Source organism: Canis lupus, chromosome 3 (genome assembly GCF_003254725.2).
Source record: "Canis lupus dingo isolate Sandy chromosome 3, ASM325472v2, whole genome shotgun sequence".
Classification (NCBI taxonomy): Eukaryota; Metazoa; Chordata; class Mammalia; order Carnivora; family Canidae; genus Canis; species Canis lupus.
Window position 1 is genome coordinate 59968973 of NC_064245.1, and position 14806 is coordinate 59983778.

At 55.5% G+C, this 14806-nt stretch overlaps 1 protein-coding gene across 31 annotated transcripts in view; it reads right to left on the reverse strand.

Moving 5' to 3' along the window:
• Positions 1–14806, reverse strand: part of ABLIM2 (actin binding LIM protein family member 2) — a 141845-nt gene that overhangs the window by 45107 nt on the left and 81932 nt on the right. For 17 of the 31 annotated variants that reach the window (XM_049108532.1, XM_049108551.1, XM_049108550.1 and 14 more), the window contains exons 9-13: positions 13298–13354; positions 11650–11727; positions 5716–5862; positions 3443–3475; positions 1710–1830 (exon numbers count right to left, since the gene is read on the reverse strand). In XM_049108532.1, coding sequence (XP_048964489.1) covers positions 1710–1830; positions 3443–3475; positions 5716–5862; positions 11650–11727; positions 13298–13354 — 436 coding nt within the window. The remainder of the gene's footprint in view (positions 1–1709; positions 1831–3442; positions 3476–5715; positions 5863–11649; positions 11728–13297; positions 13355–14806) is intronic. The other 14 variants (XM_049108552.1, XM_049108548.1, XM_049108541.1 and 11 more) reach the window with 3 other exon arrangements.

Below are 14806 nucleotides of genomic sequence, written 5' to 3' on the forward strand. Positions count from 1 at the left end.
GACTTTACCCACTGGCCCCGGAGCCCCGCCTGTCACTCCACTCCGAGGCTCCTTGGCGTCAGAGGCAGGTGGGGAGCAGCTGGCCAGACCGGGGCGAGCGCGCACCTGACGGCCACGTGGCTGACATGCTGACATACACGTGTTGGCTCTCCAAGGTGACCGCGTGGCCAGGCACAGCCACCAAGCCCAGGTGACCCAAAACACGGTGCTCGGGGGTCAGGAGGGGGGCCCTGGGAGAGGGCACTGAGGGGGCTGACTGCCCTTCACCCTCACTCGCCTGCTCGCCTGCTCGCTCGCTCACTCATTCATTTGCTCACTCACACATTCACTCACTCACACACTCACAACACACACTTGCTCAGTCACTTGCTCACTTGCTTACTCATTCGCTCGCTTGCTCACTCACACTCTCACTCATTCACTCACTCACTTGCTTACTCACGAACTCACTTATTCATTCACTCACACACTCATTCACTCACTCCCTCACACACTCACTGGCTCATTCATTCATTTGCTCACTCTTTTGCTCACTTATCCATTGACTCAGTCACTCATTTGCTCACTCATTCATTCACTCACTCACTCACTCATTCACTCACTTGCTTACTCATTCATTCATTCATACACTCACTGGTTCATTCACTCATTTGCTTACTCATTCATTCACATACTTGCTCACTTGCTCACTCACTCACTGGCTTACTCATTTGCTCACTCATTTATTCACTCATTCACACTCACTGGCTCACTCATTCACTCACTCATTCATACACTTGCTCACTCGCTCACTCATTGGATAACTCACTCATTCGCTCACTCACTCACACCCTTGCTCACTCACTTACATCCTCACTGATTCAACCACTTTCCACTTATTGAGCAGGATGTTCCAAGAACATTGCAGGGAGTCAATGCAAATAACTTTGCAAATGAATGAGTTGATTTTTCCACAAAGGCTGTGAAAATTCGAGCTGTAGTCCATGGATGTGGAAATGGAGTCATGCGGCAGCTGGCCACGGGAGGAAGCAGCTTGGAAAAACCCCTCACGGAGGCAGTGTGTGCATGGAGTGTCCCTGTGGCTTTGACACACCAAGGGCAACGATGAGTTTTCAAAGCTAAGGGCAAGCAATACAGAGCTGGGCGCCAGGCAGGGAAGGAGGTGGACTGGGAGTGGATAGCACCCTGCCCTAGGCATCTCCCTGCTGGGAGGGGGCAGTGGCCTCTCACCAACTGTCGCATGGGGATGACTGTCTTTGGGGCCACCGACCCAACTACATGTGAAGTGTCAACAAATATTCTAACTATTTTTTGGCCATAAATGCTACCCTCACAGCTCAACCGCACCCCCCCCCCCCCGGACCCACATGAGCCTGGGATGAGTAGACCTCTGGTCTCCCCCATCGATGCTGCTTCACCTTTCTGATATCTCTTGCCACTGAAACACCCGCTAGATTCTAAGTCTTGGTGCTGCCTGCGTGTTTCAGCAGACGTCCCCTCTAATTATTAGGGTAACCAGCTGCCTGTGTTCCTCCCTCCCAGACATGAGAGGGGCCAGCCTTCATGGACACGTTATAGGGACAGGCTTTCCCATCACTTACTGGCAATCCCACACCCGGCCCTTGAGTAAAGGAAGACACAGATTCATAAGAGGGAAAGAAACACGTACAGCTTCGCTGGGGGGTAGAGCAGCCATGGGGTTTAAGTACCTGGACGGCTGTAGTGCTGGGGCGACCGTGAGGTCGGAGTGTAGCGCCCGAGACTGACTGACCCAGTGGAGCTGGGGCTGGAGGTCCGGCACTGCTTGTAGGAGCGGTCATCCTGATCCCCCTGGGAGGGAAGACAGCCTAGTGAACCCCGGAGCCAAGGGCACTGCCCCCACCACCACCCCCATGCCACACATTCACCCTCCTCCCAGTGTTTGACTCAACGTGGCCCCAGGATGAAAGCCTCTGCACCTGCAGGGCACACCTGGAGAGCCAGGGAGGGGCCTGGCCTTGTGCCAACACTCCCCTTGGCCTGAGCACAGTCCCCACGCCCCCAGGTCCCAGGGAGCAGTGTCTCCATCAGCCCCTCCCTATGTCTGGGCTCCCAAAGATGTGGTGGAGGCACCTGGCTCCTCGACACCCTCTTGGGGCCCCTCCAGCCCCGTCCTTTCTAGGACCCAAGCTCCTTACAACCGTGACATTTTGAGAGATTTGAGAACCATGAGATTCTGTGTTCTCCTCCCCCCTCCTCCCACTCAACAGGGGCTCCCGGGTATAGGAAGTAGGAAGGCACCCCTCCCCGGCCCGAAGGCCAGGTTGAGTCAGACCCACAAGCACTGGCCCACAAGACTCCATTCAAGCAGGATGAGCAAGTGTTTGGAGTGGTCAGAGCAGGTGGCAGGTGGTGTGAGATGGCATGACACCGTGGTGCAGGGAAGAGCAGGCTGCTGGGCCCATCACAGCCGGGCACGCTGGCCGGAGTTGTGAGACAGCCCAGCCCAGCATCCCGCCGTGGGGTGGACACTGTTGCTTTGCCCCTGAGGCCAGCACAGGGATAAGCACACGGGAGATGAGAGTCTGGGTCTGGTACTCACAGCTCTCACCCTTTCTGAGCTGACCTCTGCCCCCTAAGAACCAGTGGGGCCACTGTCCCTAACTCCTGCCTGTGCCCCTACCTCCACACTTTGCCCAGGCCGGCCCTCGGGCTGGGATCGCACCTGCCAGCTGTCACCTGTGCTCCACTCTGAGCCTGCCTGGCCCGTCTCACCCACGGTGATGGGCACTCTCTCCCCAGAGGTAGTGGCATCTCTGGGCATCCTCCGCACACACAGCCTCACCGGCCAGCTTCCACCCCAAGGGCGTCCTGTCCTCGCCTAGCCTGTCTGGGGCTCGCCGGCCACATGTGGTTTTCGAGGCTGGGCATTGAGGGCCGCTCGTCCGGGCTGGTTGCCACATTCCTGGATCTGAGGGTTTGGTGCCCATGCAGATTGAAGTCTAATTGGCACCTGTCCATGCCACTGAGTAGCTTTGAGAAACAGGAAGACAGAGCTGCTGACTATAAATGCTCTTAGATAGGGAAATGCTTCCAGAATTTTCATCTGCGTGGATCCAGGTGCTTCAGAGGTTCCACTCAGAGGAGTGTGAGGTGGGCCTAGGCTAACCCGGCATCCTGGGCTTTTTCCCTACAGGAAACCAGGACCCAGACCTCGAGAATGCCATGTCCATATAGGCGACTGCAGGGCCAACAGGTGTACTGGGGAAGCATGCAGATGAGACCTGATTATAAAAATAACCAACACCAAAGACGGCACTTCAGGTTCCGAGGACCATGGCCCCAGACCTCACAGTCAAGAGCCACAGAGGCCCTCCTGGGGGTGCCGTGGGCGGTTATGTTTATAACCCGGGTGGCAGCACCACAAGCCAGGGGGGGCATTGGCTGGGGGGCAGGCAGTTACCTCGGTCGGCGTTGGCGAAAGTACCTGTGGGGACTGTGGACACAACACACAGAGTGTCCTGTTAGTGTCTCAGCACCAGGCGGTCACTTGTGGGGGGGACAAGAAACAGCATAGGGCACAGACGTCCCCGTGACCAGCCCCTCCTCCATAGGGAAAGGAACCCCACCCCAAGACACGACACAGGATTTCAGAACCTTCTTTTTGAAGACATACAGTCAATGGCACCCCGAGAAAGAGGTTCCCAGGACACTTCTTCACACCAACCCTGGAGTGTGTCTCCATCCTGGCCCTCCTCGATGCCCACTGGTCTCCCATGAGGACATAATTTCCAAGAGGAAGACCATCAGTTCAGGGCACAGGGTGGCAACATCCTATGAGCCTAGCAGCCTTGGTTTTCTCCAGAAAGGAAAGACAAGGGGCCCAGAGAAAAGAGGGCCTTTCTGGGCCTCAGGGCTTGGGGTGTCCCCTCTCCATAGAATGGAAAGGGTAAGTGTCTCCCAATCTTCCCATTTCATGGAAGGGGAGATTGAGGCTCAGGGAGATAAAGCCAGGTCTCTGAGCATTTCCCTGCCGGAATCCTGCATTGATGGCAATTGCCAGGAGGCTGCCATTCCCAAGAAGCCGCCAGAGCTGTCCAGCCTGAGGCCCGTGTCTGCTCAGCTGACCCCTGACCCTCCTTCTGTGGCTTCCTGGCCCCCACCCCATCATCTGCCCACAGAAGAGCCCCCACAGACACCACCACCGAGCAAGCTCCCAGACACAGTGTGGCAGGGTCTGGAGAGGGGACAGCCCTGGGGGGCCTGAGATGGGGGAGCAGGGGGCCTATGACGCCCCCCAGGTGATGGCAGAAGCCGGCGTGGAGGCCACGGTGACCAGGGCTGGCTGACCTGGCCCCAGTTCCACCTCAGCCTCTGTGAGCTGCATGGCCCTGGGCAGGCATGTCCCCAGAGCCTGGTGCCCTCCTCTGCATCCTAGGACAATTGCTCCCACAGCGTGGGGCGACAGGACGCACAGGACAGTCTGGGACAGGGTTGGGTGAGGAGGCCGGAGGGGTGAGTGGTGACCCTGACAGTTCGGACACAGCTCAGCCACGGCAGTGTGACCGGCCAGTAGACACAGGATTTCTGTCCCCCTGGGCTGTCCAGCACCTGGCAGGAGAGCCTCAGTGTGTGAACACATCTGTCCCAGGACCGCACGGCCCTCCCTTCTCATGTCCCCACACCCCCTGGCAGGAAGCACTTGTGGTGCACAGACTGTGCACCGTTGGAGGCATGTGGTGTTGGGAACCTCACGGCTCAGGCTCTGTGTGTGGCTCACCTCCTTGCATGCAAGGCTGTGCTCTGTTTGTGTGCTGACATTCAGGGGACCCGTAAGGAGCAGAACAGAGGGTGACCAGGCTCCACAGCCACGTGCACATGTGGCACTCACAGTGGCCCTGCCTCTGGCTGAGGACCCATGAGCCAGTCAGCATAGAAAGCTCAAGCTCCAACCAGGGAGGAGATGTTCCAAGGCTTCCAAGGGGTGGAACCCAGGCCTCTAGATCTCCCGCGTCTCAGAGGAAGCATGAAGGGCAATTAAGGAAACAGCCAGCATGTGGTCTTAGGGGGCGGAAAGGCCCGGATTTGTCCAGCTCTGTGGCTCACCACTTGGGGGACCCTGGCCAAGTCAGCTGACCTCTCTGACCCTCTTCCAGGGCTGTCCACTGCAGCGCAGACCAGATGCTGGATGATAAAGCCCCACGCACAGCACAGCTCAGACACATGGTAGGTGGGTGCAGATTGGGACCCCATGGCCACACCCGAGTCTGAACACCACCAAAGACGGGTGAAAATCAGGAGCAGACTCCATGTAAAATGGAGAAGAGCCAAGAGGAAGAAGTCACCAGGGAAGGACACCACCCACGGGACACTAGGGAAGCCATCGCTGGTGGTCCAAACAGGTGGCCCAACCAGCTCCAGGAAGTCATGAGACAGAGGGGCAGGCCAGCTGCTGGGGGTGGCAGCCAGGCCAGGGATGTTTTGGAAGGAAGAAAAGGATCCATTTTATACAATATGTGAATCATCCCAAATTTGAGAAAACGGGGAGACTCTCAATTGGTTCTCAGCACTTTCCCCAACATCAGCACATTTCCACCCTCCATCCTGCCAGGATGAGCAGAGCCTCTTTAAGGGGGATGCGCACCGGCCACCAGAGGGGATTACGGGAGGCGGGGGTCAGAGAGGGCAGAGGCGGACCGGGCCTGCCGGGGCGCACCACCCGCCGCGGGGGCGTACCTCGTGGCAGCTCTGCCTGCCGGCCGCCGAGTGGCTGATGTACGGCGAGTAGGAGATCATGTCGGGGCGGTCGATGTTATAGATGGCCTTGCTTTTAGGAAGAGCAGCCAAGTCCCTGTAGTCGAGAATCTCATCGCCCAGCTTCGCCTGAGAGAGAGAGCAGAGGGCACAGTAGATCTACGACCCAGAGGGCGGCAGGTCTGGCGGCCGCGTGGACGGCCAGGAGCAGGCTTGGGGAAATGCAGGGGCAAAGGCACGCGCGGGGGCTCCTCATGGTCTCACGGGCCTGGGTCCCTGGGCCCCGCCAGAGAAGACCACAGGGTCCTAAGGAAGAGTGTTCTCTGAGCCTCCACTTCTCTCCCTCCCCAAGCGGGAGGGAAGGTTATGTGGGACAGCTCCAGGGTCACAGGTAGAGCCGGTGAGCTGCCTGGCACAGAGCCAGCACACAGCGAGACTCAGTCCATGGCCTAGACACGTGTGCATGCACAGGTGAAAATGCCCACGTGTGTGTGTATATACAAATACATGGATACATCTGCATACACACATCCACAAGCACACATAACATGCATTGTGCATGCACACAAACACATACACCCATGTGTGAGTACACACAAATATATAGCACGTGAAAACACACCGACATACAAACATACATGTGCACACATGCAGGCAACATATGGGTAAGCATGCAAACACATACGTGTTAAAATAGACATATGCAGACCCTTAAAAGTCACACACATATACATGTGTCTACATGCAAATACACATACACATTCATGCATATGCACACCTATGACATGTACGTGTATGTGTGCATTTAAGTATACATATAGTGTGTACACACATGCAAGCACTGTATATACACTTATGCACATGCACATAGAGGATGTGCCCAGGACTATGGACTTATTCATACCCACGGCCAAATACTAGGACACACTAGCACATGTACTTGCACAACTTGTATATGCCCATACCCTCTCACATACCCACACTTGCAGACATACCACATACCCTCCTACACAGACCACATGCTCACTTTCTCACTCATCTCTCACGCTAGCATACGTGCTCACACACACTTCCACACCAATCCACATTCACACCCCCTCATGCCCACACCCTCACACATACACACTTACACATAGTCACACATTGGCACACATACTCATGCCCCCAAACTGCTCTCATCTAGACCTGGTAGAGCCTCCTGGCTCTCCTGCTGCACTTGCTCTGAACAAACATCGCCGACAGCACCTGCCGACACCACGAGCTCTTCCCTGGGATGACACTGGGCTAAGTCTTTCATTATTCACTCACCAAATATTCACAGTGAGCCCATGATGGTAGCACCCACAGTTACTCCACTTCCTAGACATGGAAAGCAAAGCCCAGAGAGGATAGGTAGCTCACCCAGAGTCACAGAGCCAGGGAGGTAGGTGGTGGGAAGAGACCCGGGTTGTCTGACTCCAGAGCCATGCTCCCCACCATCACTCTCTTCTCTGCCAGGCCTGTGTCTCTGGAGCTTGAGCAGCAGCACACTGCCCTCCAATGCAAATCTTCCGGCAGCCCCTCTAGGGTGGATGATGCAAGCCCTTGCTGCAGCCCCCAAATGCAGTGTTGGCATTCCTGGCCTGCTCCCCCTGAGGCTCCGCATGCCAGGGTTCAGTAGCCCCTGCCCACCTCCACTAGGAAGCCTTCTCAGACCACCTGACTCCAAGGCTCTCATGAGTTGGTGAGTGCTCCTGGGGTAAACACTGCCATCTGTGATGTAGGTTGAGAGTGAACATCTGATGTCTCAGACCTCTGACTCTTCCCTGTGGAGCCCTGGGCAGGGTTCAGAAGTCCTCAGCTCAAATCCTAAGTCTGTCATTTGTAGTCAGGATGGGCCTTGATCAGAACTTTTGAACTGCTCCTCAGAGGCTCTCATGCCCATGCTTATCCTAGTGGTTTACCCTTCCGTCTATGCGGAGCTCCTTACAGCTCCCCAGCCACCTGGAGCCCAAAGACCTGGCACCTGCTGCTGTCTCAGTAATGCCCCTCCTTGACCTCTGTGCCTAGCTCACCCTCTGGTTCTTCCAGACTCCGTCCAGGTCCCCCTCTCGGAAAGACCATCCCTGTTTCCCTCCACCATCCGGCTTGGATGTTTGTCTCCTTTAAAGGTGCTGACGTTGGTTGGCACATCTGTCTCCCCTGCTCTGGGGCTGGCAGCTCCCAGGGATCCAAGACTCTATCCGATTCATCATAGAGTTCCTTGCCCTAATCTGTGCCTGGCACAGCAAGGTCCTTAGGACATGCTTGCCAAACTGAAGTAAAATCCATGGGGCATTTGTTAAATCAGCTGGATTCTCTGGGCTGTTTTACAAGACGAGAACATCACCTATGTCTTGTCTACCCGCTGGATTTTGTGAACATCAAATCAAAGCTGACACTGGAATGAGGGGCGAGGCAAGGCCTGCACTCATAGGTCCCTATGCAGATGGACCCCCTTCCCTGCCTCGGGCCCCGCTACCATCAGAGCACATGCCCGCCTGTGGCTCTCAGCCCTGCAATACACGGGTCAGCAAGGCTGGCCCTGCCCTGGGTTAGCCCCCAACAGCAGGGATCAGAGAGGTGGCCTGATGGCACCAATACTGCCCGCTCCCACCCTGGACAAGAGTCTCTGATCCTGGCTCCCCGGCATCTGTCCTGCCCCGTAGGCTCACAGATCCATCCTGTCCCATTGCCAGCCTAGGGGCGGTTGTCGTGACAACAGGCTATGCTCTCTAATTGGTGGAAGGCCACCGGGGTATGTAGGTGTTCATGAGATTTCTCTTCACTTATTTCTCTCCCATGCTCCATCTAGCATAATAAACAATAATAGTATGTGCCCATATACCACAGAATCCTCACAATAAGCTGTCATAATAATACATTATCATGTAATAATGTTGATTTTATGCTATGCCTAGTTACTGATTTACTGCCATGGTGAAGAAAGGTTACAATAAAATATCATGACCTCATTTGGGTTAAAAAAAAATTACACACAGAAAAAAGAGACCTAAGGGGCGTGCCCCAAAATACTAGCAGTGGCTACTCTGGCTGGTAGGATAGTGAATGCTATCCATTTCCTCTTGCGCTGAAGGGCTGCCGAGCAGCTGGCATCCTTCGGGGACCTGAGCACCCTCCCGAGGCCCAGCACTGAGCAGTGTCAGGTGCACAGTAGGCCAGCAACAGATACCAGCAGAAGACCAAAGAAAAAGCAGGGCAGAGCCCTGAGAGATGAAGGGCTGCTTCACCAGACGCACAGCTCCCTGGTGAAGGATTCCATGGGTGTGTGCCGACTGGGTGCTCACACCACCCTCATCTTGGGGGGAGAGCCGGGGTGCTCTGGCCTGTGGCCTGCCAGGCAGATGTGGACAAGTTGGGCACTGGCCATGGTGCATGGACCCCACGTGTTGGAATTGGATGTGTGTGCTCTTGGGTGGAGGCTCCCAGGTTCAAGGCTGTGTTGCAAATTTCTGCACATCTCTGAATAGCATCTAAGTGGGTGAAGCGACCCCAGGAGGAAGGAGGAAGAGTGTGGGATGCACCCTGCTGTACCCTGCACTCATTGCACCTCCATGGGTTCGGTTCAGATGCAGGAGACTGAATTAAATTAACTTGTTCAAGGACTTCTGTTTAAAACTGGCATCCAGGGCACCCGTATTCGCCGAGCAGGAAGTTTATCGAAGCTGATACCATCTGCCTTGGTCGAATGCACACCCAGTAAGCTCCACTGTGGACTGTCACAGGGCCTTTAAAGTAGCTGGGGCCACAGTGGTCAGTGTCCCTGCTCACTGCACGGTCATGACAGTACCTAGGTCCTTGACAAACACCAGTTTGTTGAAAAGGGTTGCTCACACTCAGCGAGCAGTTACTACAGGCCACACAGTAACCACCTGTGAGCACTGCCCACACCGGGCGCCCCACGAAGCGCTCAACAGATATGGTCTGACTGAAGTAACAGGGATCATATTTAGGATCTTCCATGAGGTTGATGGCATCATGGGCTGAATTATGTCCTGCCAGATACGTATGTGGAAGCCCTCACCCCCAGGACCTCAGGTGTGACCGCGGTTGGAGATGGGGTCTTTGCAGAGGTGATTATGATCAAACGAGGTCACTAGGATGGACCCCGATCCAATCTGACTGGTGATCTTATAAGAAGAGATCAGAACACAGACATGCACAGAGGGACGGCCACGAGAGGAGACTTCAGGTCAGGAGGGGGGCCTCACTGACTCCCAGCTTCCCGGACTGGGAAAGACTACATTTTTGTGGTTGAAGCCACCTGGTCTCTGAGATTTATTTGCAATGGCGGCCAAGCTACGAGCACAGATGTCACACTGATCATTGTGGTGAGCATTTCCTAAGTCCTCCTTCTAGCCCAGGGCTGCACTCAGGGCTCCCACGCAGTCCCTCAGTGGGCCCTGGACAGCAGCGACTGTGGGTCACTTTGGTACAGATGAGCTCTCAAGGCTCAAAGAGGCTAGCTCCTCACCCAAGGGGACACAGCTGGTCTGATGACTTCATACCCCCTTTCTGAGCCTCTGAGCACACATTCACAAAGCGCCACTCTGCGATTCACCCTCCGGGCTCGCAACGGTCATGCTCACCCAAGGACTAGAGTATGTGGTATTGTTACCTATCAGAATTAGGGTCAGGAATGCCTCTGCATCCAACTAGTATGAGATTCAGGGCTGAAAAGGTATCAGGAAGAGCAAATCCAACCCCCATTGTATCATAGAAAACAAACGTCCTGACCGGGTGGGAGGGGGATGGGAGAAGCCACGTGCCCCAAGTCACCTGCTCTTCCTTGCAGGAGCGGAGCCAGGCCCAGATGCCCAATCCAGGGCTTGCCCCTTCTCTCTCCTTGCACCTTGAGTCCTGGAGCTCTTCCCCCAGATGATGAAGTCTGGTACTTACAGGAAAATCCGCACACATAAATTATGCACACATACACACACGCACACACTCATATGCATACACATACCCATGTGCACAGGCACACACCCATACACATCCCATATGCACATACACACAACCATACACACACATCCCCATACACAACCACACACACACATCCCCATATGGACACATACACACCTGTATACACACACATGCACACATACACGTACACACACCCAGTGCACAAACACACCCCCATATACACACACACCCATATACACACATATATACATCCATATGCACACACATACACCTGTACACATACACTCATATGCACACACTTACACACATATACCCATATACACACATACACACCCATATGCACACCCCACATATACCTGTACACATATACACCCATATTCATACACATACACACCCACAGGCACACATACACCCATATGCACACACACATATACCTATGCACACATATACCCCTATGCGCGCACACACACACATACACACACATGCATACGCACATACACTCTAATAAAAATGGGATTGCGTAACATAAATTATCCTCACCATGCTTTTCATAGGAGCATGTTAGAAACACCACTCAGGGTAACAGGGGCAGATCTGCACCAGTATTGGTAGCGCCTGCCAGTCCCATGTGCGCCCAAGGATTATTTATTCAGGCAAGCCTTAGCTTAGCTGTCCTTAGCGGGACAGGGACAGCATACTAATCTGACACCACTGTGGACCACAGTGTGAACACATCTCTGTGCCCCATTGCCCTTTAACAGGGTAGCACAAGAGTCCTCACCTAAGGCTCCGAGTCAGCCTCACGAAGTCTGCAGCAGGCTGTGCCCCACGGCAGTGGCGAGAATACTGGCCCTGCACCCCGAAGCCTGAGGACACCGCAGCCCCTGAGGGCACCCCCAGCAATGCCCCAGGCCCCGACTATCCCACCACCTACCCCCCGGCCCTCCAACTCACATAGATCACGCGGCTTGGAGACCCCGAGGTGCTGGAAGCAGGTACAGAAATGATGCTCTCTGAGGAGCTCCTGGTTTCCTGGAAAGGAGGAGACAGGAGACTGAATACAGAATATGTTGATGCCAGAACCTTCCAGATGCAATTATTACAGGTCACACTCCAATAGAAATGCCAGTAACGAGATTTTTTTTTCTGCAGGTTGAAAGAATTCTTAAAATAAACACACAGGCTTGAATGAGCTGCTGGAAAGCTATAATCAGACAGACGCAGCAGGTGCCACCCACTACAAGCACAGCAGTGAGCTCTCTGCATGGTTGGAAACACTCTGATGACCGCTCGGCTTGCACGCACAGAAATTATCTGTTTTTTTGGAAGGACAAGAGCAAGTGATGCATTTTCAAGTGATTCTGCACACTCTGATGGCAAAGGCCATCGCTTTTACCCAGAATTTTGCTGCTCAGAGATGTTATTTTCCAGCTAGGTTATGGGGCTGGAGGGTTATTGTTCGTCCTACCAGCCCGATCTGCTGCTCTCAGAGTCTGCAGCCACCACCCCTGTGACTTGTTCCTCGAACGTCCATCCCAACCCTCCTCCCTCCCCAAGCACATCTCCTGCTTCCCCTGAGGTGCTGATTTCCTTGGCCTCTCCTCTGTCCCCAGCATCAGGGCCATCCACCCCTGGACACTCTCCCTCTCGTCCTACTCCCTGGCCTGAGTCTCTCCCCACCTGCAGGGCGTGACCTGGCAGCTGCCCGCCCCTTCTGCTCCAGCTTCAGCCCTGACTGGACCACCCACCGCCTGGCTTTCCCAGGCCTCCCCAGCCAAGAACCCGGACCTGCCTCCCCACCCTGCTGGCAGCTCCCGCTGCTGCCTCCTTTCTGGCTGCCAGCCCTCCTGGCCCACAGCCTCTGCAGTGGTGCCAGCAGCCTGGAGAGGGCCATGTCAGAGGCTGAACTGTGACTCCCAAAACTCATATGTTGAAGCCTTAACCCATCATTCCCAGGAACGGGACCATGTTTGGAGAGAGGGCATTTAAGGATGTAATTAAGGTAAGATGATGTCACTAGGGTGGGTCCTGATCCAATCTGATGAGGGTCCTTATAAGATAGAGGAGATCGGGGGACACCTGGGAGGCTCAGCGGTTGAATGCCTGCCTTCAGCTCAGGGTGTGATCCTGGAGTGTCAGGATCGAGTCCCACATCGGGCTCCCTGCATGGAGCCTGCTTCTCCCTCTGCCTGTGTCTCTGCCTCTCTCTCTGTGTTGTCTCTCATGAATAAATAAATAAAATACTTTAAAAAATGATAGAGGAGATTGGGACACAGACACGCACAGAGGACGACCACGTGAGGACACAGGAGTAGGCAGCTATAGACTCACCGAGGAAGGAAGCCTCAGAGAGAGCCACCCCTACCCGCACTTTGAGCCAGGACCCTCAGCCTCTGGGACTGGGAGAGAATAAATTTCTGCTGGTTGAGCAACCAGACTGCAGCATTTTACACAGTGGCCCCAGGACACTAACATGGGCCAGGGAGCCCTCCCCTCCCAGCTGGATGACACCCGGCTCCTCCTACACTCAGCAGGACACCACCAAGGACAGGACAACACGAGATGCAGACTGGAGGCCACCATGGCGGTGGGAGGGACAAACCTGTAAGGCATAGGGAGTGGCGCCCCGGGACACTTGGTGGCAACCCTGGGCGTGCATCTGGGGAGGAAAGAGAAGAGGAAGAGGGGGTGATGCTGGGGCTCACCTCCTTACCTGCCCACGCATCAGTGCTGGCCTGCCCCCTCCACCCAAGCTCCTGGTTATGCATGGCCAGCTTCCTCCAGGACCAGGTGTGGGGCCGCCCCTTCCCCTCAGGACCTGCTTTGTCTCCCAGGGCCCCAGCTATATCCAACCCCACCACAGAGTCTCAAGTCCTTGGCTTTCTCCAGGTAAGACACAGCATCACATGCTATTTGCAGAGAGGATCCCCAGACAGCTCACAGGTATGTTTCCCCCTGGGCCTGTGCTCCGGTGGCCCACCCTACTGGCCCCAAATGAGGTCCATATGCATTTTATACATTTGGAAAAACCCTTTGAGTCTCTGCTTCCTTCTCTATAAGATGGAAAAACCTTCCTAAACTTTCCTTTTCTGAGGATCTAACCCGAGAGATGACATGTTGGGGGCTCAGTGCTGATGAATTGTCTTCACTTTTACTTTGGCTCAACTTGGGCTCAGGAGTGCCTCCCGGCACGGGGGTGACACCACCCTGACCAGGCGCTTGGGCTGCCTCAGTGGCTGCTGGGCCTGCGTGTGCTCCAGTGCGTGCAAGGCATCCCCAGCCGGCAGCCCCTCACGCTCTATGCCCTGTCCATCCCCAGACGTGAGGGAGTGGGGTCCCCGGCTTTCTCTCACTTTCTATCTGGACTCCAATATGCCCAAAGCAGCCCCACAATTAATCAATACCCACTTGTGTTCTCGGGGCTTGTTCACACCCACAGAGACAGACAGGGCCGGGCTGCTGGCCCACAGACCCATCCCCACTCAGCCTGGCCCAGGCAGGCACAGTCCCGTAACAGCCTGGTTCTCATGGGGTCACATACAAGTCACACTGACATGGTGCGAGGGACCCGACTCCCACTCATCTCCATGTTAAAGCCACGAGCCCGAGGTCACACAGCGGGGCAGAGGCAGAGCCAGGCTGCAGCACGGAGGCTTGCTCTACCTCCCCAGGATGCCACTAGGAATTCTGTGGTCACCCACGTTCGGCCAGCACGCCCTTGTGTTTGGGCCTCTCCGGCCGGTCCCCCCACAGTGGGTAGCTGAGACCTCTGTGTCCAGGGTGAAAGGGGGGGCACTGCCTCTTGAACCTGCAGCCATGGTGCTTGCAGCCTATGGAATCGGCCAGGCCAGCCCAGGCTGCCTCCCTCCCACCAAGTCCGCTCCCCCCGACCCTGCCCCAGACCTGGCCTAACCCGCCCCCCTCACCGTGCACAGAGTGCCTCTCCAGCCACCTGGCAGGCCGGGGCCAGCCCCCTGCCACGACTCTCAGATCACTGGCTCCACAGGCACAGGCCTTGAGCCTGAAAAGGCCGGGCCCTGTGACTCACCTCCAACACCACCTGCCGAGGCTCGGCTCCAGTAAGACATCACCTCCCTGCATTCCACCCCTT